The sequence below is a fragment of the Phaseolus vulgaris genome, chromosome 2, assembly GCF_051622355.1.
Source record: "Phaseolus vulgaris cultivar YP4 chromosome 2, ASM5162235v1, whole genome shotgun sequence".
In the NCBI taxonomy this organism is placed as follows: domain Eukaryota; kingdom Viridiplantae; phylum Streptophyta; class Magnoliopsida; order Fabales; family Fabaceae; genus Phaseolus; species Phaseolus vulgaris.
Genome location: NC_143499.1, coordinates 46,326,149 through 46,350,768, shown reverse-complemented (window position 1 = coordinate 46,350,768; position 24,620 = coordinate 46,326,149). Strand labels below are relative to the sequence as shown.

General features: G+C 30.9%; 2 protein-coding genes across 5 annotated transcripts; both read right to left on the bottom strand.

The window, feature by feature from the left end:
- Positions 1 to 297: 297 nt before the first annotated feature.
- On the bottom strand, positions 298 to 7,561 carry LOC137812632 (bromo-adjacent homology (BAH) domain-containing protein). Of its 4 annotated transcripts, XM_068614755.2 has the most exons (10): positions 7,356 to 7,561; positions 6,718 to 7,184; positions 6,167 to 6,229; positions 4,817 to 5,572; positions 4,593 to 4,727; positions 2,216 to 2,299; positions 1,325 to 1,384; positions 1,148 to 1,234; positions 784 to 1,056; positions 298 to 563 (listed from the first exon to the last, which is right to left on the bottom strand). In XM_068614755.2, exons 2-10 carry the CDS (start codon positions 7,093 to 7,095, stop codon positions 474 to 476), a joined length of 1,926 nt encoding a protein of 641 aa, XP_068470856.1. In that variant the 5' UTR covers positions 7,096 to 7,184; positions 7,356 to 7,561; the 3' UTR covers positions 298 to 473. The 4 variants fall into 4 exon arrangements, with proteins under 4 accessions (XP_068470856.1, XP_068470857.1, XP_090155220.1 ...); XM_068614756.2 differs by lacking the exon at positions 7,356 to 7,561 and having other exon boundaries at positions 6,718 to 7,326; XM_090299094.1 differs by lacking the exon at positions 298 to 563 and having other exon boundaries at positions 591 to 1,056.
- Positions 7,562 to 10,886: 3,325 nt separating this feature from the next.
- LOC137812631 (Haloacid dehalogenase-like hydrolase (HAD) superfamily protein) lies at positions 10,887 to 12,879 on the bottom strand. Its single transcript, XM_068614754.1, has 2 exons — positions 12,589 to 12,879; positions 10,887 to 12,412 (listed from the first exon to the last, which is right to left on the bottom strand). Exon 2 carries the CDS (start codon positions 12,183 to 12,185, stop codon positions 11,049 to 11,051), a length of 1,137 nt encoding a protein of 378 aa, XP_068470855.1. The 5' UTR covers positions 12,186 to 12,412; positions 12,589 to 12,879; the 3' UTR covers positions 10,887 to 11,048.
- Between the last annotated feature and the right edge of the window lie 11,741 nt (positions 12,880 to 24,620).

Below are 24,620 nucleotides of genomic sequence, written 5' to 3'. Positions count from 1 at the left end.
ATTCCACATTAATCAATTTGAAAGTGAAAATTTTATTTTAAATTATGTAATTTAAAATACTAGACACAAACTTTTTATATCACTCAATGAAATCTTCCAACAAAACTACATGAAAGAATGATATTTTTCACTCTATGGAAGTGCCAGAAAAACAACATTCAGTTTAAACATTTGATTCATAAATAACCCGAAAACCCCATCTATATTAATATATATGTGTGTATGTTATCTGACAAATTCTTCAATTTTCATGACATCACTGGTATCCAAAATAAAGCTTTAATTACACAAAGTCCATAACAAAATAAACAACACAACTTCAAAAACTAAGTTTAAATAATTACATATATATATATATTATTAAAAATATGTTTCAAATGTTTTTTAAAATTCACCAATCCATAATGAATTGTGGAATTTTTACAAGACCACTAAGTCGATCTGGATCGAATACATTTCCTCTAGACATCATCCTAAACCGGTCTATCCATCAGATCTGGTCGAACCAATTGGGTCGATTCGGGTTTACCAACAACGTCCAAAGGTACTATATAATGAGGAACCTGAATCATCACACACCCAATAAGATGTTTGAGGACAATAACTATGATAAATTGGTGGCTACAACCACCCTACGTAAGCATTTACATGTACTTAAGCTGTACAGATAACCGATGGCTCTATATAATGCGAAGTATATACAATCTTTTGCTATAATCAGTACCGTAAAAATTCTAAAACTAGCTACGGCATAAGAATAGACAGTCAATGTCACTAGTCAACCTGTTTTGAAGCTTGGACGTTTTCATCTTTCCTAGACTTGCCAAACGATTTCTGGGCATCAAAAACTGGCATATATGCTTCACTTGTTTTCTTAAATATGTCATTCTTTTCAGATTCACGGGGACTAACCAGCTTCTTCTCAACATCTTCAAATTTAGCAGTGGCCCATGGCGCTGTACCTACACTTCTTTTTGAATCTGATGCATCTATAGTCAGGTCAGACACTTCATCTCGGGAGGCAAACCAGGAATGACCACAGGCAATACATTCCAGCTGCACAAGCAGAGTAACAATCAATCAATCTATGTAAAACATAGAAGATGGTTTTGGAATTTCAGATTTCAGTTGAACATTGCATGCAAACCTGATATCGATCACCATGTCCTGCGTGGATTATATCCCTCAAGCCCACCTTACACTCACTGCATCTTCGGCATCGAGCACCCGTCATCTGTTTCCCATATAGAGGAAAGCTAACAGTCAACATATATCTCTACACAATTTAACAAATTATAATATTGTGGCATGAAATAAAAGTAACCTGCATTTGTTGTGACTCATCGGGCTCTTTCTTGTTTGTTTCCTCAGCAGTCAAACCCTCCTAGAATTCAAATATTCAGTAAAGAATTCAAATCATCAGTCAGAAGCTTTAAGAAATTGAGTCAGTTGTAACAAGTGGTGATTTATCTGCTGTACCGGTTAAAAAGAAGACTCGAGACTTCAAACACCTCCAAACATTGTTATAAAACGAGCAATACTTTAAAAGGACATTCAATTAAATTTATCAAACAGTGGAATTATTTTAGAATGGAGCAACTACTTGTTTACTCCCAGTACCTATTAGCAGAATCCGCACCTCCAAGCATTGTTATAAAACCAACAATACTTTTAAAAGGACATTCAATTAAATTTATCAAACACTGTAATTATTTTAGAATGTAGCAACTACTTTTTTACTAAATCATGTACTTCCTATAAAGCAGAATCCACATACAAGTCGTAACCACATACAAAAACACAACTGGGACCAAAATTTACAAGTTCATGGTTCCATGAACATCAAAAGTTTATTTCCAGTTAACTTAGGACTTTAATGTAGACCAAAGCATATTTTGCCCATCACTGCACAATTAAATAAATAGCAGATATATTAGTTATTTAAAAGAACTGCTGACACTGAATAAGATTATATTTTATCAAATCAATTTGGTCCCTGAGAAACGTTTATTTAGGTCATCATTCCCAGCTTTTTCTTTAGGACAAGGATATGTGTTAAATAGGTATAATATGCTGAAGACTAGAAGAATCACAAGAAGCTGCTGGGTTTAATTCAGAAAATAATAAAATAAAATATACAAAATAAATTCATCACAAGAGCATACAACAGAAAAGTTTCAACAAAGGAAAATAGAAAAAAAGAAGAAAGAAATACCTTCAATTCATTGGGAGTCATATTCAATATTTTAGAAGGTTCCAACTCTCCATTTAATAGACGGCGTGCTAGGATTGCATTGTTCTGCCAAAAGGAAGAAAGAAAATATAAATAAATAATATACAAAAATATTCATACTAATATGTCAAGCCAAAAAAAGCAATAAAGCAGTGGTAGTTATAATGAACTTATAGCCATTATGTTAGGCACCCGCACCTGTAGAGAAAAGATTGATATTATTTAATGTTTATATTGAATTTGGTTCACTCAAATGAGAATCATCTGTTACAGTATAGAAGTAGGAAATGAAGATGAAAAGGATGGAGAAGAGCTCCTTGAAAGATGCAAGATGAAGTAAAAACGGGAAAATCCCTTTCCCAAGGAAGAACTAACTTCTTCACTCAGCCTAACCATAAACCTCTCAATTTTTTCTGCCCAATATTGGTTTCCTCCTCTACATATACCCATTCACTTATCTCTCATGTATGACCCTCATATCCCCCTCTCCACTCTCCTCATGCCAGAAGTCCAATCTGTCATGCTCCTCTTCTCTTTCCCCCTACGCTTTTTCCTCTTGCCAATTGTTTTATATTTCTTTCAAACACCAGCACGCCTGATTTCTTTAGCCCCTTAGCCCCTTCTATTCTTTGACCCCTCTTTTTCCTCTCCTTCTATATACTTGTATTATGTCACATTAGTAATTAAGAAAATATAATTATTGTTTGGCAAGCCATTTTTTTCTTTTATTTCTTCATTATAAGAATACATACTTTAAATTATCACATTACATGCTATTCTATTTTGCTTGGAGTAAACCTTCATGCTCGAACACAACAATCACCAAAGTTTGAATGGAATTCTTGTAAGCTCACAAGAGTCAAAAGTGTGCCCATAATAGATTCACTATGCCTTTACTCAGAACAAATAAGTAATTTAGTATATTTTTGTTTTCTGGATAAATTATTTATAACAGTTTGGAAAGAAAGGTAGTTTAAGGATTACAATTCAGTTTTTCACATTATTATCACATTGACTTTTAACTTCATTTTTCCAAGCATCAGTATATGTAATGACCATTTAAAAGTCATTTTAAGGATAAAAATCATCAAGAACCAAACCACACTTTTGCTTAACTAGTATTTAGGTGAGACAGTGAAGGGAGGTAAGTATCCCTCCACTTACTAAGCCCATCTCCTTGCTGCTCAGTCCTAGGCCTTTCATCACAGGAAGTTACTTATAGGAAGTTTTCCAACATACATTTTAGTTGAAGGCAATTGCATTTTACTTACGCATCCGTCTTCCATGTTTTTTGGATCTTTCCAAAATACCCTGTTTTAGGAAATAAATTTCTGAAATTTATTCTGGTAATGAGTAAGTGTTCTAAAAATTAATATCCAAAATGTGTTATTACATTCCAGAAACTAACTTCCAGGACTGTTCCATAAATTAACCCCCAAAAGTGTCAAACTTATGGCAAATGATGTCTAGCCAAAAAAAGTTTGGGCATGAAATTTTGTGGGCTTATACAGAAAAGGGAATAAATTTTGTAATAAAAAAACAAAAAAAAATTATTTGTGGTCCCAAAGCTCTCAGACTACAACTTCATATCATTATGAAGTAAAAAAAATAAAATATGACCCATGAGATTTAAGTAAAAGTAAAGGAATATTAAAACATCCAGGGTGCTGATGAGCTGTGATAATGGAGAGAAGAAGTTTGCAGCAGCTGAGCAGTGTGGATAAAAGGAGGAGTAGATGCATTGGTAGGGCAACAATGGAATTTTATAATTAAACAAAAAAATACATAATATCCCACTTTCCTCCCATACCTCCCAAAATTTGGGCGGGGAGGGGGGAATGAAGGTAAGTAGTGATGGAAAGAGTTTTATTGGGGTTCCATGCCATGATATCCTTTCTTCCACAATCCAAACAATGGATTATGATTTCATCTCCTTCTAATCCAAACATAACCTTGCTAAACTAAACTTTAACTAATTGAAAACAGGGGAAAAAACGTCATAACAGAAATAATTATTAATGCATAAAAAACTACAGGACAGAATTACAAATATGAAAATATGTTAATTACAAAAAGAAAAAGAATAAAGCAGTTAAACAAATTGCCAATTTCAAAATTACAATCCATAATTCATCAGTAATAACATGACGAATATATGACCAAGTACAGATTGCCAACATTCTATTAGACATCCTATATCTAAGAAATTATTTTTTAATAGATACTATAATAAAAAATATCCATACAAGAAAAAAAAAAGTCCAATAATGTAGCAGCAATATATATTTTTTAATCATTTAAGTGCATCATTTAAAAGCATTTCAAGTTAACAGTCCATATCAGAAGAGAAGCTTCTAACCTTGAGATTAAACACTAATTGCCGTAGCTTTTGATTATACTTCTGATAATCTGATGAAAAGGTATCATGTGATGCTTTTTCTAGAGCAACTACAGCTGGAACAGCAACATCTGGCCAGACAAAAGACTTGGAACTCTGTAGAGTGAAAAAAAAAAAGATGTAAATGCTGAAATCATTATATACAAGGAATCGCCACCTCAACAATTTAGCAATTCACCGTGTACCTGTTGAGCCTGGTCTTTACATTCATTTGCTACTTCTGAACTTTTGTCATTGTTTCCATTGTTGTTTGCATCAGAATTGTCATTTACTTTGTCTTCCTTCTTTATGCTGTCATCAGAGTTAAACATGAATTGAACACTTTGAAGCAACTTCTCCAAACATTTGTCACGGTGGGTATCTCCAGTTAGAGCATTAAAATCCACTAATATACGATAATGTTCTGAAGCATTATTTGCACAACTCCCCGGTGTTTCAGGTTTCAGAGATTGGTCACTCTTACGAGATGTTTCGTCCTCTTTGGAAACATCGAGTGGTGAAATGCTCTTTTTCCTTAAGATTCTTTTATTTTTCATCAGATCTTCCTGTTCAGCAACAGGTTCTTCAGGCTCAATATCAAGTAGTTCCCCCAAACGTTGAAGGGTTTTCTGAACAAGCTCATCAATTTCTTGCTGTTTATTGTCCTCATAGTCCTTATCAGTTAGCTTCCAGAGTTTCCTTTCTACTGTGTCATAAACCTTTTGCACAATAAACCCAGGATGCTGCTTGCGATTTGGAAGCTGTTTGTGTATGGGAACAAAATGCACCACACACTTATGCATAACAGATTCTGCAGGTACATCATCACGGTGGAAACTATAAAACAGCTCCCTTGTATCACGTGATTGCCAGCTGCCACCACCTTTTCTTTCAGCCTCTTCAGGTCGATAGAACCACTGGCCTGTGACCATCATGCTGCCATTTAGGGATTGCGTAATGTCCTGAAAAAAAAACCTGAATTAGAAGGTGAAGAGAGAAAGAAGATTTATAACTACATTTTGTAGAAAAGAAAGGAATAATACCATCCTCTCCCATCCCACAAGACAGAGGACAAAAATAAATGGGATTACCAAACCCAAAAAAAATAACAATGCAGCTCAACTTCTCAACAACAAGATTCAATGTATACAACATGACAAAAAAATTGGCAAACTAGTCATCAAAACTCAAAATAAAAGGGTAACATAATGCGCAAACTCCAGCTCAAGCCCGGCCGGAATTTCCAATAACGGAACAACATGGGAATGCAAAATATTATATTAAACACATAAAATTAAGTATCAAAAAATATAAATTCATTATTAATAAGCAGGAAATTGTTATTTGTATTTCATGTACTGCTGGTAGAATTTATTACATTTTCACCAATGCATGGTGGTGACATACCCAGATGATCACCAAAATCCAGTACATGATATCAAGGCAGATACCATCTTAATGTTCCAACCAAACACATTCAAAAAATATTGTCATCTTAAAGAATATATATATATATATATATATATATATATATATATATTTGACAAGAAATTTACCTTAATAATCGCCACATACGGTTTTTGGTCTTTGTCCTCGGGTGTGAGAAGTATAGGATCTTCCTGCAGAAAAAAGCGATGTTAAAACACAAGAATGCAACACCTTTCTTATCTTAGAATGTCTTCACAACCCACTTTCACAAATTAAACATAAACCTCAAAAACAAGGCACAAGCCATCTGCATAGCTGAAACGTCAAACTACAGTTCTCACTCTGTTGCCAGAAAATGGGAAATGTGGGCCTTTGGAAAGATTATGCAAATTACACTGCTATTTGATTTAGAATCAAGTATTAACTATTTTTTTCAGTTCAAATGCAGTGACAGGTAGCAACTACTGTGCTGTTGTCGTTACTTGATTCAAGTTGCAGAAATATAACACAAGTCGTTACTTCATATTATATATAGACACTGTTATATAACAAACACTTATTTCTCTTTTCTCCATATCGCAAGCCCTAGCAACCCAAAAATGAATTCGAAATCACACGTTCAAATCAAACAGCCTAAATTATTTTCCTCAAATTCCTACTAGTGAGAAAAAGGTACTACCAGCGTGTATTGGTTTCCGTCGTACTCGAAGGAATCGAAATGCTTTTTCCGGCCTCTCCCCTTTCCGGAAACCCTAACCGGTTCGCCCATGGGCTTGGCGTCTTCCTGCGGCGGTTCCTCTTCTTCGTTAGATCTTCCGTCCTGCTTGTCTCTGATCTTTCTCTTCTTCTTCTTGTCTTCCTCTTTCTCCTTCTCGCTCTCTTTCTCCACTTCCTCCTCTTCCTCCTCTTCTTCCTGGAGCTTCATCCTCTTCCTCTTGCGTTGCTGCTTCGACCGGTTCTCGTCGGAAACACTGGCCGTGGCTTGCTGCTTCGGAGGCGGAGGCGCTTCGTCCTCCTCGTCGCTGATTGCGACCCGAGTGAAGCGTCGGTTTCCCATTCCTACACCCACCGCCACTGTGACTCGAGAATTTGGATTTTGTTTATGTGTCTGAAACCAGATGAAGAACCTTGCTATTTGTCTGGAACCTGTTAAAAATGGAAAGTCTCTTACACTTCTCTTATTTATCGAATGCTCCAAGTTCTTCACCAATTTAGGTACACTACCCTCTAGTAGGGTAACTGCACAGAATATCAAAATCAATTGAAATGGAGATACTGATTTCAGATTTTGAATATCACACTGTAATGAAATTTTACCACTATAACAAAATTGATACGCAAAATGAAGCTATGATCATGAATACATTGTGATTTGAGACTTTTCACTGCACTCATAGAGATTTTAATATGATGAAAATGGAGATTTTAATATGAAAGGTTCATGTTCTGGATACATTTTAACGTTTATAACTGATATAAAGATTTATATTGTGCAAAACAAATGAAAGTTGTAATAATCGCACAAAACAAAGTGCTGACATAAATTGGGATAAATTCACTTTGAAATAAAATTAACATTCTATCAAATAATAATTAACTAAAAAAACTCGTAATGTTAAAGTTTTTTTAAAATATTTATAACTGTCACATCACAATTTAAAAATGATAAAAACTAGAACAATCGGTTAAAAATAATAATAATAATAACACAGTACATCCTTGATTAACAATTCTTGTTATCACAATTATTCATGAAATTTTCTTTACCATTTAATTTTTACAATCAATTAAAAAATTGGAAGCAATGAATTATTCTTTGTGAATTAATTATTGGAGATTAGTTATTCTTTATGTACCAATGAAGTATTATTTGTGAATTGATAACACAATCAACATTTTTTAGATTAATTATTCCTTTTTAAAATTATTAAATTAAATTTAATATATTTTACAATAAAATTTTATTATAATATCCACTTTATATATTATTGTTTTAATTAACTACTAAAAAAAATATGTGCATAAATGATTATTATCTTTAGAGTGATATGAGATTTTTTTGTTATACCGAAATAGTGTCTCAAAATATAAGTACTTTAAAACCTTATTTTATGTCTCTATAAATGATATTAAGGTTGTAACTCCAAAATCACTGACAAAACATTTTTTGAGTTAGATAGTAACTGATGTATTGTTTATTTTAAAGTTTAGCGTTTTTGTTATGATTTTATTTATTTTTTAAAACTTATTGATTAAGAGAAAAAAAAACATGTGAAATATCAATAAAATGAACAATTTACTTTTTTTTAATCCATAAGGGGTCTTAAAATGAGTTCATTCAACTTGCACAAGTTTACTCACTATGAATTAATTTTTTTAAAAAATAGCTCAAATTTATCTACTTTATTGCAAGACATGGATTTTTAAACCCAATTTGATTCACTCCACGAGAATGGTTTATTTACTTGATTTAAAAGAATATAAACAACAATAAGATTTTTTTTTATCAATGGTCATATACATATGTATTTGAATGGTCAATCTCCATAAATGTGTCTTTCATCATTTCAACTTATGCATATGGTGGATATACTACATAACAAATGTTACACTAAAATACATAATATATTGAATAAAATATCCAATATTTAAATGCAAAAAATAAAATTACGTAATTAAGTAGGAGTTGGAAAATAATATAACTAGCCTAACACACTTTCTACAAATGATGATTCATTTTGAAACATCCACATGTATATGAAATTGTAATTATCCAACTTCATTTTTTTTCCTTGTAAAATGAAAATATAGTTGCACTTCCAATTTCTCCTTTCTTTTCAATCCACGTATACAATAGTACAACAGAATAACAATTAGGTTCAAAATTAGGTTTCAATTTCATGAGCATGTGCTCACACGTTTTTTTGCGTAGTTAGAAAAACAAACAACCAAATTGGGGAATTCAAATTCAAGGAACCATTTAATTATTTATACAAAAGACCCAAAAGAAAGTGAAACAATATTAGGTTTTAAACAAACAATGTGATGCAGAGAATAAGAAAATTGGAAAGTAAAATTGACGAAGAAGACTCACCATCAGATTGAGTGAAGAGTTGAGCAGTTATTGTAAAAAAGTTGCAACATAAACCCTATGTTTCTAGTTAAGAACTGGGAATTACTCAATTTATGTTTAAAACCAGAGATCAAGTTTGTTACTGTGTCGTGGGCCAAGCCTTGGCCCACTTCAACCCAATCCCCTAACTGGCTCAAAATATATATTGGACTGTTTTTTCCTGTAATTCCATAGGTTCTTCTTCTGCCACCTCATACACAACAAAAAATACATTTTTAATATTCTTGTGTTACCCTATAAAGTAGTTTTCGGATTATGTAATCTAGAAAGGTGTTTGAAATCTGAAAGCTAAAAAAAACTTACAAATTACATAATCCGAAAACTAATCAGGCATATATAACGTCTCAAATTATCTTTATTAGACTTTTAGGAAATGCTGACATTGATATTTTTTTAATGTTTTTGCTAATGGTTCATTTTGTAAAACTATTCCACATTATTATAACAAGAAAATCTGTAGTTATATCCGTGGTTAATTGTCTCTAAGTTGATGGATTTAAGGATAAAACTGATACAATATTTTAATTTTTTTTAACTCAATTATTTAATTTTGGTGAACCCTAAAATTATTTCAAAACACATTTGTTTGTGAATTAGTTGGGGTAAGATTACATGTCCGTTAAAAATAAAATCATATATTTAAATCTAATTAATTGATTATTGCTTTTTTCTTTAAATTCTCATTATCACTTTACCAACACTAGAAATATATCAATCAATGAATTACAAATAATTACACTCCTGCTATTGTTAGCTTTTAAGTGAAAGCTAAAGTATTTTCCGACTAAAAATTAAAAAATATTTTCAGAAGAAACGGAGTTCAGTTTTAAAAATTAATATTTTTGAACAAATATTTCTTCACACACAAACTTGATAGTCAAATCCAGATATTTTTCAAAGTTAATTTAGGTGCCAAAACAAAAGGTGTTTCGTTTCGAATCATGCACATGAAAAAATAGTATTACAGTGGAAGGGGTTAGTTATAGCTATTACACCAATTAGATAGTTTATGTGATTTTTTAAAGCAACTTATTAAAGTTAATACGAACATTTTTTATCAATCAATTATTTGAGAGAATTAATAACTTACTAATCAAGGTTTTGTTACGAGAAGATAAAAATATATTTCTTTTAAAAATCAAACGAAACACATTCATTGTAATAGTAACCTGGTTTACAGATAATTAGTGACTTCAAAGAAAACTGGTTCATATTTTGCTAAAGAACTCAAATCATACAATAGAAATTTTACTATTTTAGCATCACCAAGCCCAAGCTACATACCAAAATAAAAGTTGTCCCCCTTCAAGCATTCTATTCCTTTGATAAAAAAATAACACAGCTACTTTAAAAATTTGGTGAGGGGACAAGTTTCAAATAACAAGTAAACAATACAAAGTGTATAATTTGGGTGCTAATTTCATATTCCCACATCCTTCATGTCATTGGGTACAAGGGGTTGAAACATTTACAAGTAACACCCCCTTGCCTTTGCCTATTGTAAGACTCACCTTTTGATGAATTCTCAATTGATTTGACTAAAATGTTTGTGTTCTTATGAAAAAAAATCTCAATCCCTTTGAGGCAAAAATTTCAATCCTCCCTATCTAATTAACATTATCCCTTTGTCAAGATTAAAAAATTTTGTGCTTTGTATACTTCAATGCCGTCCTTATAGATTTATTCGAAGAGGTAGATAGGAGAAGTAGATAATCTCGTGAATGACAGAAAATTCATTAGTAAACATCAATGTTCAATGCAAGATCACTTATAATTTTCCCCCCATTTATTCTGTTTACCATATACACAAGTAACTAACCTGTAACTAATATCATCAACAATCAGATGAAGTTCAATCAACTGTACATTTATAGGATTTACCAGAATATGTCATCAACGGATGATGGCTCATAATCTTTTTCCATCTCCATCTCCACCTCAGGTTCTGGAGACCCAAATTCAGTCATTTCAATGTCTGCAAGATTCTTCAAATCAACTACAGAAAGCTCGTCTAGGTGTCTGACAACCAAGTCTGCAGCCCCAAGCTCATAGACAGGGTGCTTGCTAGCAACGGCCACACATTTCATCCGTGCTTCGTGTGCAGCCTCAACTGTTAGATTGGAGTTTCCAAACACAATGCACCTCTCAGGTATTAAGTTCAAAAGCTGTGCAGCATAAACAAACATTTCAGGATCAGGCTTTCCCCTATGAACATCCTCTGCTGCTACAATGACACTGAAATTGTCTTCGATCCCAATCTCTCCTATAGCAGACTCAATAGCCTTTCTAGGACGCGTGGAAACCAATGCCATTGGTATCTTGTAATGCATCAAAACACTAACAAACTCCTTGGAACCAGACATGAACCTATACATTCCACCCTGCAAAGCTTGGTAGATTTCTTCTTTTCTATTAGCCATTCTTCTTAACTGCACCGGATCCCTCGACCAACACAAAACTTCTGAAATCGCCTGTTCATTCTTCATGCCTTCTATTCTCTTGAGGATAAAAGCAGGAGGAGAGGATTTGCCTTCTTCTTGGGAGAGTGCGAGCCAGGCCTGCTTCTCTAAATCAGAATTGTCCTCAACAAGAACACCCTCCCACTCAAATATAGCACCCAACCAACCACACCCCATCCTCTCATGCCGGAGCAACGGATTGCGGAGGGAGGGGTTATCGGCTCTATTAGCCGGAGGCCAAGAAACAGGCCTTTGATCAAACCCACTATCAATCCTGTTATTATCTTTATTGGGTAATTTCTCTTCCCTATAAGCATGGGCTTCTCTTGTTAACTCCACAGCCAAGGCCTTAATTGATGAAAACATAAACCTATCTTGCTTATCAGATTTAGGCAAAGTCAAAGAAACCACAATCCGTCCACCACCAAGAAAGTCGGTTGCTGGCAGCCGGCAAGAATTCAAAGATTTGCGCTTAACAGAAACATCTCTGACCAAATTTCCACGACAAATTGGACGGTGGCCAAGGAGCGAAGTGGCGGCAATTGATTCAACCATTTTTCAGTAACCTAACTGATTTGAGTTCCACAAAAACGAGGGGACCAATCAATTATTGAATTGAATAGTGTTCCAAAGTAACCAACCTATGTAACCAAAGATTCAATGCTGAAGAAAGAACTTCAATCCAGATTCCCAGACCCAAATTACTATATTCCCGAAAACGACACCATCTTGAGCAAAACGACACCAATGAAATCGCAACTTTATGGTCAAGAAAAAATGGCCTTCAAGAAAAAAGAAACACACCAATTACTCTAATCGCAAAAATAGCCAACGAATAAATAAAGAAACTAAATAAAATGAGCATAACAGCAGAAAAGGGAACGCAGAAAAGCGAACAATGTAAAGAAATAATGAGTTGAAGCCTTGGAAAGAGAAAAAAGAATTAAGAAGAAGAAACCTGAAAGAGAAAGAAAGTGAGTGGAAGAGCGAACGTGAATCTCTTCTCTTCTCCCTCTTTTTTGCTAATCTTTCGGAGAAGCTTTTTCTATACGTTTCTTGTTTTCTGATTTTGATTCTGATTTTTTAAGCAAAAGTGTGGTTTATAAATCAGGCAATTTGGGTAAAGAAGAGATAGAGAGAACATTGAAGAAAAAATGGTCCACGCTGGCTAAACCTTCGGCTATCACTGGCACACGTTGCGTCACCAGATGCAGTCACGCTAAAATATTGTGTAACTGATGGTGTTTGTATCATACTTTTTTTTTCTTCAATTAAAATAATTTTATAAACGCATCTATTTGCCTTGGTACTCAACCACCGTCCAAAAATAATTTTCAACTTTGAAGACTCTATTCATTCGCTCCTATCTAGCACCATTTATATCTTTATTTCCTTATCTAGCATCTTTTTGACTTTATTTTCTCTTTTGTTTTTATTTCCCTATCTAGCACTCTTTTACTTTTTATTTCCTTATCTAACACCATTTTAAAAATAAATAAATAAATAATAAATTATTATTTTTTAATAAATTATTATTTTTTAATAATTTTAATTTTGAATGCATTAAAAAATAAATATTTTTAATGTTTAAAATAATTAGAAATATAATTAATGAATAAATAAATGAGTTTTTATAAAATAAAAAAGTAATAAATTAAAAATGTTTACTTTAAAATTATTTTTTTTTTAAAATGAAGAAAATAAAAAATTAAACTCTACAACAACATAAAAGTTGAATCTATAAACATAAATTAGTATTTATTTTTATTATTATTGATGATGTAATCATGTTAATTTCAAGTAAAAAAACAGGACATATTTATAAAAAAAACCAAAGTCAATTAGTATTAATTAATAGTGGACACATAAATAATATTGAAGTGTTTACCTAAATGCAAAATTCTAAAAAAAAACTAATACAAATGTTACACTTAATGCTTAAAAATGAGACCAAAAAAATAAGTATAGAAAATAAAAACAGCAACAATAAAATAAAAACAAAAAATAGATATAAATAAAGAATGACAGAAAAAAAATAACTAAAAACATAAAAGATATAAAATAAAGGCAAAAAAAATAAGATAAAGATAAAAGATATAAAAAAAATTCAAACAAGATAAAGATAAGAGATATAAGGCAATATTAAATAAGTATATGTTGATCATAAAAAGGAAAATAAATAAAAGATGATCATTCATTTGATATTTTCATTAAATAGTTTGTGCAAAATGAAACATAATTAATGACGAGAATTGCACAATCCAGTAATTTTTTTTATAATTTTAATTTTGAATGCATTAAAAAAAATATTTTTAGTATTTAAAATAGTTAGAAATATAATTAATGAATAAAAACATAAATAGAAATAAATAAAGAATGCCAGAAAAAATAATAATAACTAGAAACATATTAAATGAATGATCATCTCTCATTTATTTTCTTTTTTATGATCAACATATACTTATTTAGTATCGTCTTATATCTCTTATATTTATCTTGTTTTGATTTATTTGATTTTTTTTATATCTTTTATCTTTATCTTATTTTGTTTTTTCTTTATTTTATACCTTTTATGTTTTTAGTTATTATTATTTTTTCTGCAATCTTTATTTATTTATTTATGGTTTTTGTTTTTATTTTATTGTTGTTGTTTTTATTTTCTAGACTTATTTATTTTTACATTTTTTTCTTCTCATTTTTAAGCATTAAGTGTAACATTTGTATTAATTTTTTTTAGAATTTTGCATTTAGGTAAATACTTCAATATTATTTATGTGTCCACTATTAATTAATACTAATTGACATTATTTTTTTTTATAAATATGTCCTGTATTTTTTACTTTGAAATTAACATGATTACATCATCAATAATAATAAAAATAAATACTAATTTATGTTTATAGATTCAACTTTTATGTTGTTGTAGAGTTTAATTTTTTATTTTCTTCATTTTTAAAAAAAATAATTTTAAAGTAAACATTTTTAATTTATTACTTTTTTATTTTTATTTTGTAAAAACTTATTTATTTATTCATTAATTATATTTCTAATTATTTTAAACATTAAAAATATTTATTTTTTAATGCATTCAAAATTAAAATTATTAAAAAAATAATAATTTATTATTTATTTATTTATTTTTAAAATGGTGCTAGATAGGGAAATAAAAAATAAAAGAGTGCTAGATAGGGAAATAAAAACAAAAGGGTGCTAGATAGGGAAATAAAAACAAAAGGGTGTTAGATAGGGAAATAAAGATGTAAATGGTGCTAGATAGGGAATTGAGCCCCGTTCATTTCTATTATATATTTATTTTAATTTATGTGATTATTAAGTTTATATGTATTTTAAATATCATAACATATTTAATATTTTTATTTTTAAAGTGCATTGTGCATAACTATTGGGATGAAGCCTAATTAATTATATTATAGGATACATAGGCCTGTACATACAATTCAGTACAGAAAGTCCATCACCTACGACTCTTAGGGTGTGTTTGGATTGGATGGATGTGTGAGAATTTGAGGGAGTGGATGTGTGAGGATGTGAGAGAAAAGTGTGAAGAAAGTGAGGTTGTTTGGATTGGAGTATGCTAGAATAGATGTGTGAGGAAAGTTTATGGGAGTTTGTGATTGATGGAATGGTTGTGAAGAAATTTTGATTTTTTTTTAATAGTGTAAAATATAAGTTTACAAATTTATCCTTGTCTTTACAAATATTTGAATAATGAAATATGAAATATTTTTCTGTAAATTTGAGTTAATTAAAATTTTGTAAATTATTTTCAATATCGATGAATAATTATTTTAAAAAAAAACATGAGTTTCTTATCATTCTTTGTACATGAAAATTTTTCATAAATATAATAAGTTTGTAAATGATGTGACGAGAGTGTGATTGAAATTTTAATTTTTTTAATTAATAAAATATTAAGATTACAAATTTATTTTTATATTTAAAAAAATAATTAATTAATATATTTATTTAAAATTAAATAATAATAATATAAATATTAAAATAATAATAATATTTTTAAAATTATTTATAGAAATTATATACATAATCAATTATATATTATTCATAATTGATTATATAATTTTATTTAATAATTTTATTTTTTTATAAATATACTTAATATTTTTGTTTTGTAATATGATTTTATCTTTATTTTTTTTATTTGTTTTATTGTCTTGTTTATTTTTCCTTTGCCTTCTCTTTAGCATGTCAAAACAAAATATGTGGTAAATTAGGAAAATCACCAATGCTGACGTGTCTTTCCACAACAATCTCTATATATTGGAGGAATATGATTTTCACTATTCATGTGGATATCCTTCCTCACACTTCTGCGCACATCACTTGATCCAAATAGGGGATATCACTGCACTTCCATCCTTGTGAATAGTACTTCCCTTGAAGCAAACAGGCCCTTAGGGTGTGTTTGGATTGAGGAGAGGATTTGAGGGAGTGGATTTGGAGTGATTTGAGAGGAAAGTGTAAAAAAAGTGATATTGTTTGGATTAAAGTATGATAAAGTGGATTTGTGAGAAAAGTTTATTGAAATTTGTGAGTGATGGGATGGTTGTAAGGGTTTTTTTAATTTTTTTTAAACATATTAAATATAAATTTACAAATTTATCCTTTCTTTAAAAAAATATTTAAATAATAAAGTATGAGATATTTTTGTGTAAATTTTAATTAATTTAAATTTTACAAATACATATAAAAAATATTTTCATAAAATCAAATCAAAATTAAAATTAATTTTTATTATTGTTAATATTATTATTTAATAAATTTATTTTAATTATTATTAAATATGTAATTTGTTTTAATTATTATTGTTTGTAATTTATTATTGTTATTATTGTTATTTTAAAAATTCATTTTAGTTACTAGTATTATTTATGATTTTATTACTTTTTTATATATTATTTTTATTTTAAATTTTAAATACATTACTATTATTTCATAGTTTTTATATTTATATTACTAATTTATTTTATTGTACTATTACTATATAAATACATTTATATTATTATTATTATATAAATTTATCTTTAAAAAATTGTTATATTTTAAAAGTTAAAAAATAAATTTATTGATAAATCATGAAAATACTGACTTGCACTTTGTCTTTTTGTTAAGGACAAAAACGAGAATTGGTCATGCTTTCGTGGCTTTCTTTGATGATCTTTGCATACATGAATGGAAACTATTTTACAAATATTGCGTCTTTCCTCGCTCTTAATTCAGCTTAAATTGATAGAAACGAACAGGATTTTGTTGGGTCTATTAGTGTCTAAGTTCAAGAGGGGAGGGGTGAATTGAGCTTATAAAATTTTCGCAAAAACACACAATTAACAGTATATCAGAGGCAAAAGAACAGATTGTTTTTACATGAAACAGATTGATTCTTCGGAGCAGTCTAGCACAATTTGAATTTGTTCAAATTAAAATTGTAATCAACAGAGGGTTATAATAGAATCAGATTAGTTGGATTTTATGAGTATGAATAATACAACTATGCTAAAAAGACAATCAAATTCATTCAACACAAGATTTTAAGGAGAATGAATCTTTCTCAGGTTTTAATGAATAGACTATTTGTTCACAGATCAATTAAAACATCATATACAGCTGCCTTGTTTATGATCAGCGAGCTTTAACAAATCAGGAAGAACAGTTTTTACTTAAACCCATAATTAACAGATTCAATTTCAAAAGAACATATTTAGTTCTTGACAAAATTAAGCAAAACCAGAAATGAGTGCAGGGATGAGAAGAAAAGGCACGCAAGTTTTTATACTGGTTCACTCATACAGAACTATGTCCAGTTTCACCTTACCCCAAGGTGGAATCCACTAAAAACAATATCAATCACTTACAAACACAGCAGTTCTTGAACACTACAAGAACAATACAACCAATGCTGAAAAACCCTATTTCAGCACACCTTGCACTCCAAGAAACCCTATCAAGGAGTGACTAACACTTACACCTTTCCAAACCAAAATAAAGGAAAGATTACACCTGAAAAGAAGATGCAAGAACTCAAAACCAGTAGTTCAATTTGCTGCAGAACTGCACCAGCACCTTCACCAAGATCAAAGTTTCCTAGAACAAGCACACTTGAAGATCCCTTTGGAAAACCTTTCAAAAATCTTTTCAATCCTTCTTCTCACATTGAAAGTGTTTGATCTCTGTCAAAAATGCAATTGCTCAGCATCCTTTCATGTGAGAGAGACTTTTCTTTATATAGAACAGTTTCTAACTTCTTTTCAAAAAACAGTTGAAAAGCTGTTATGAAAACAACAAATTCAGTTTTGAACTTAACAGATTTATTTTGTGAAAACTGCCAACTCAGCTAACTGAAATAACTGTCTGAGTTGTACCTTTGGTGCCCTAACTAACTTTTCGAAAGTCCTTTCAGCAGACCAAAGAATAAACCTGTTCTTTTACAGAGAAACAGATTCATTTTTGTGCAGTATCCTGATTTTAGGAGAAAACTCTAAAAAGCTTTTGGAAAAACTTTTAACCACTTCATGTGCTTATTCTAGGCTTGGTTAGGCATCTAGGATAGATCATGTAGCAAAAGGCAACCTTACACATACACAAGCCTACATGCAAGATCATCTAAACCTATTACAAACTACAAAGCAAGCTAGTTATTTTCTACATCAAACACACACTAACAATAGGTAGAGAAGAGGCTTCATCCATCTTCAACAGATTTGTCTCGCGTTTCTTTCCTCGTTAACAGTAAAAACCCCGAAACAAACACAGCGTTAAGCTATATCCTAATGATATGGCACTTTCTTACTCCTTTACAATCCTTAACAAATACATGCACTTATACTTTGTTTGCATTAGAGGGTGGAAAAGAGAGTGAATTTGAAATTATTTGAATGGAAAGTGTAAAGAAAGTTAGGCTGCGTTGGTTCAGGACGAAAAAATGAAAGAAATTACTGTTTTCGAAGAAAGCACAAACATTAATACACATAAAGACAAAAGTACACGAAAATAAAATAAATAAAAATTTGCTCAAAACTTTCTTCGTTGGATAGCGAAGAAAGTTGCAATTCACTAAATAATATATATTTTTTAATTGTAATTTACTTTCTTAACCTTTTCATTTTACATTTAAATTATTATTCTTTTTATTTAAAATAAAATTATAATTTAAATATAAAATATAATCAAAATTATAAAAAATAACATAATTAATCATATTATATATAATAAATTATAAATATAAATAATAATAATAATAATAATTTTTTTAATAATATAGAAATAAATTTATATAATAACTATATTAATTACAAAAAAGTAAAGATAAAAATAATATTATTATTTAATATAAAAATAAGTTTTTATCAAATATTTATAATTATTAATATTTAAATAACATTTTAATGAAAATAATTTTAATTTATAAATAAATAAATCAAATTAATTTTTTAACAATTTTTAGATATAAGGGTAAATTTGTAAACTTACATTCCTATCAATTAAAAAATATATAATTTCAATCATACCTATCACATCACTCACAAACTTTCATAAACTTTCCCTACACTTTCCACTCTTAAGGATAATTTGACACCCAATGCTCCAAATTACATCTCCTTTATGTCTATTATTTTACCAAAATACCCCTATCACATAAGTAATCCAAAGTTGTAATTTGGAGCAAAAGAAAAATGGGGTGTCAAAAAATCATTTTTCTTACCTTAATCCAAACACCCCAACTTTCTTTACACTTTCCCTTCAAATCATCTCAAATCCACTCCCTCATCCAAACAAAGCATTAGGGTGTTTAGATTAAGATAAATAAAGTGAAAAGTGTGGGAAAAATTTATAAAAGTTTGTGAATGATGTGATGGATGTGACTGAAATTATATATATTTTTAATTGATAAAAATGTAAGTTTACATATTTATCCTTATATTTAAAAATGGTTAAAAATTAATTTGATATATTTTTTTATAAATTATAATTATTTTTAATTAAAATATTATTTAAATATTTATAATTATAAATATTTGATAAAATTTATTTTTATATTAAATAATGTTATTATTTTTATCTTTCCTTTTTTAATTAATATAATTATTATATAAATTTATTTTTTAATTATTAAAAAATATATTTATTTTTATTATGATTATTTATATTTATAATTTATTATATATAATATGATTAAATATGTTTTTATAATAATTATTTTTTTATAATTTTGATTATATTTTTTACATTTAAATTTTAATTATATTTTAAATAAAAATAATAATCATTTAAATTTAAAATAAAAAGAGTAAAAAAGTAAATTAAGGTTACTAATTATAAAATATACAAATATACAACTTTGTTCGCACATTTGTGAAGAAAGTTTTGCAAGAATTTTTTTTTTCGATTTGTGTGTATTTTTGTTTTTATTGTAAACAGTATTTCTGTGCCTTTCTGCACTTTGAAACAAACGCAGCCTAAAGTTATAGCCAAACTCACAACTCAATTTTTTAAGCTTATAAGAACCAATCATGACACCAAATTTGGTCTAGTACATTATTCTCTTCCATAAAAAAACTCAATAGCATAAGCTAGGTATAGTCTAGGGACATTATTAAAGAAACTCTATATATTTCCTATGCATGAAGTGATGTAACATACACATAAGAGAATAAGAAACATCTCTTCTTCTTACCTTTTTTTTTATCATTTTCTTATATGGTATCAGAGCACCATTTTTATCTCTAAATAAAAAATCATGTATGGCAAATAAGGCATCAGTAACAAGTCCGATAGAAACCTCGTATAAGGCTTCAACAATTGGCAAATGTTATTTACTCGCTCAACAATAACGGTAAAAGTGACACGTTTGTTAGCTCGACAGGTCTGTTTGCCCATAACTCCTCTTCTAATTCTGCTTTTACGAAACCATGGATTTTGGATAACGGAGCAACCGATCACATTTCAAATGTTAATCTGCCCACAGGCTCAACTGCGCCCATCTCATCTACAACCACAATTAAATTCAATGACAAAATCACTCTCAAAGATGTTCTTTGTGTTCCTTCTTTTAACCAGTCCACTAAATTATTGTGTCGTTTTTACTCCACATGATTGCGTTTTGCAGGACTTGGCTACGGGGAGGATGATTGGCTCGGGTAAACAACACGCAGGCTTATACTACATGTCGCCTTTTCCAAACCAAGTCCACGCATATCAAATATCGACCGACCCTAATTTATGACACAAGCGCCTCGGACATCCTTCTCCGGCGTGTCTACAACTTGTATCTTCCTTACTACCTATCCCTATCAGTAAAAATCTCATTCTCATTCATAATAATTGTAGTGTTTATCCCAAAGCTAAACACACAAGGCTACCCTTTCATTTAAGCACAATAAAATCTCATTCTCCATTTAATCTATTGCATTGTGACATTTGGGGTCCTCATAAAACCCCAACTCATTTTGGAAAATGTTTTTTTCTCAGTATAGTCGATGACTATACTAGATGTACTTGACTATTTCTTATGAATCACAAATCTAAAACTCAACATCTCTTAGAGTCATTCATTACATTTGCACAAAATCAATTTCAGGCATATATTAAAACCATCCGCGTTGACAACGGACTGGAATTTATTTCAATGTATGATTTTTTTTCTCAAAAAAGGTATTGAATGTCAACGCACTTGCGTCTACACTCCTCAACAAAATGGAGTAGTAGAACGCAAACATAGACACGTTTTAAACACAGCACGAACCCTCTTATTTCAGTCCAATTTACCATTAGAATTTTGGGGAGAATGCGTTTTAACCGCCACATATATCATTAATCGTTTGTCATCACCTTTACTAAAAAATAAATCACCTTTTGAGCTACTATATAATCAACCACCTTCATTTTCTCACCTAAAAACCTTTTGGTTGCCTTTGATCCGCGCGCCCGAAAATGCATCTTCGTTGGTTATCCTCACAATAAAAAAACATACAAATTATTTGATATAGATGCAGACACTTTTTTTTACAAGTCGGGATGTCATCTTCCATGAAAGTTTTTTCTCATTCTGCCAACAGTCAAATACACAATCCTCACCTCCATTACAAGTTATTTTGCCCACTATTGACATTGACTTACCCACTCCTGTCCAACATTCACTCGATCAACCTTCTTCTCTTACTCATCACAATGCACCTGAATCTTCATCAAACCAACATTTTTCTCCTACTCGTCACAATACACCTGAACCTCCATCAAACCAACCCTCTTCTCCTACTCGTCACAATGCACCTGAACCTCCATCAAACCAACCTTCTTCTCCTACTCGTCATAATACACCTGAACCTCCAATAGACCAACCTTCTTCTCCCATGCCAAGAAGTCTAACACCCATTACCAAACCTTCTCCATCCGACCTTCTTGTTCGACGATCCAGTCGCACATCAACCCTACCTTCCTGGCTTCAAGACTACGTAACGGGATCCCAAGCCAATCATTCGACCACTGCCCAAGACCGGTCGAATGTAACCAGGTATCCTATGCATCATTTTCTTTCTAATTCACGATTTTCTTCTACACATAGTGCATATCTTGCTAACATCACAGTCACCAAAGAACCTTACACTTATGCTCAAGCTATCCTTGATCCAAATTGGCAAAAAGCAATGGACGAAGAGCGTTCCGTCTTGCAGCTAAATCAAACGTGGACCTTGACATCATTACCCACTGGGCAGAAACCCATCGGATGCAAATGGGTCTATAAAATAAAGTACAACTCAGATGGTAACGTCGACAGATATAAGGCGCGCCTTGTCGCAAAGGGTACACTCAGATTGAAGGTGTCGACTATTCTGAAACTTTTTTACCAACAGCAAAATTAACAACTTTGAGGTGTCTCCTCACCATTGCAACAGCTAGAAATTGGTTTACTCACCAGCTAGATGTGCAAAATGTCTTCTTACATGGCACATTGCATGAAATTATTTACATGGACTTGCCACCCGGGCATCATCGACAGGGGAGAACATTGTATGTCGACTCAACAAATTAAATCTGTAGAATTTCAACTGTCCAAGACACATTACTCTCTATTCACAAGACAGAATAACTCATCATTTACTGCCCTTTTGATTTATGTGGATGATATTCTTTTGACAGTAAATGATTTGACAGAAATTCAGCGTGTTAAAGATTGTCTATTACAACAATTTCGCATTAAAGATCTTGGAGACCTAAAATATTTTTTAGGGATTGAATTTTCCCGTTCCAAAGTTGGTATTTACATGTCCCAATGAAAATATGCGCTTGATATTTTGCAGGATACGGGACCCACAGGTGCTCGTCCAGACAAATTTCCAATGGATCAATACCTAAAACTCACACCAGACGATGGAGAGTTATTAAAGGATCCAGTCAAATACAGGCGACTCGTGCGACGATTGATATACCTCACGGTTACTCGGTCTGACATAGCATTTTCGATTCGGACCATAAGTCAATATATACAAGATCTATGGATGCCGCAATTTGAGTCCTAAAGTACATCAAAGGATCACCAGGACAAGGATTGTTATTGCCATCCGAAAACAATCTGACATTGACAGCTTATTGATATTCAAATTGGGGAGGTTGTCAGACAACTCAGAGATCAGTATCTGGATATTGCATTTTTCTTGGTTCTTCTATTATCTCATGGAAGTAAAAAAAAAAATAGACAAATGTATCGAGATCATCAGCGAAAGCAGAATACCCCGCGATGGGCAATACTTGTTTGGAGATAGTTTGGTTGCGATCTCTGTTGCATGATTTAAAGGTGTCAAGTAACTTGCCAGCTCAACTTTTTTGTGATAATCAAGCAGCATTACATATAGCAGCAAACCCAGTATTTCATGAACGCACAAAACACATTGAGATAGACTGTTACATTGTGCGAGAAAAATTACAAGCTGGGATAATCAGTACCGACACAGTATTGTATGCAATATTATACGATATTGTACCCAATTATATGTAATTAATTTAATAATGATAAAATCTCATGATTAATATCTTACCTAATTAGATTGTAATTTGGGGGAGAGAAACTCCCTATATATTTCTTATACATGAATTGATGTAACATACACATAAGAGAATAAGAAACATCTTTTCTTCTCACATTTTTTTTATCATTTTCTTATAGACATATTGAGAAATTTTTTTAAAAACGCACATAAGATTTTATAGTCTACAAATAATTAAAAAAATTAAATCTTTATGTTTTCAGGCTGAATTGTTATCCTGATCACCTCTGGTGGGCTCTTCTTCATGAAGTGGAACTTCATTCTCAAAGGTTATATCTATTTGTCCTTCATCTTCAAACTTTTCCCAACGACCATTATTTCATATCTCTACATCATCAACTGAAAGAATGGTAATGGTAAAGGGTGAGCAAAGCATGAACTATATCAAGTTGGAATGTCTATGGCAGAATAATATCTCCCCTCCTCTCAATCCTGTCAAAGATAATATAAGTGTTATCTATAAAGGACTATAATGAAAAAATGTTTTGAAAAATCAAATTCATTAAATATATTTTGGTTTACCAAGATTACAAACTATCGTGTCTAGGCGTCTCACAACAAGTCTGTAGTTCAAGCATAAAAATTATATAAAAATATGGTAAAAAAATTATATACCATTGTAATGTCATGGCGAGAACTAAAACCACTGCTAATCTCCTCCTCCCAGCGTCAACTACAAACCCCTCTACCCTTGGGCCTCCGACGAGCTCCTCGCGGAAACCTCGACCTTGACCTCCTTTTCTGACTAGAGGGATCATCTAGACAGCGAACCTGGATGTAAGGGTAGAGCCTTCGGGAGAAGGCATGACGCCTATATCTCCGTTTGCCCCTGCACAGCAATGCAGAAAAATCATACCTTTAATGTACTAAAACACGAAAAACGAGATATTAAGTAATAACAATTGTCAAATTA

What these genes read in the sequence shown, in the direction of transcription:
- LOC137812632 (XM_068614755.2), bottom strand. Translation starts at nt 7,095, where the DNA reads ATGGGAAACCGACGCTTCACTCGGGTCGCAATCAGCGACGAGGAGGAC. An exon ending in GTAAAGACCAGGCTCAACAG is followed by an intron (nt 4,728 to 4,816) that starts GTACACGGTGAA and finishes TTCACTCTACAG; the next exon opens with AGTTCCAAGTCTTTTGTCTG. An exon ending in ATGAGTCACAACAAATGCAG is followed by an intron (nt 1,235 to 1,324) that starts GTTACTTTTATT and finishes TATGGGAAACAG; the next exon opens with ATGACGGGTGCTCGATGCCG.
- LOC137812631 (XM_068614754.1), bottom strand. Translation starts at nt 12,185, where the DNA reads ATGGTTGAATCAATTGCCGCCACTTCGCTCCTTGGCCACCGTCCAATT.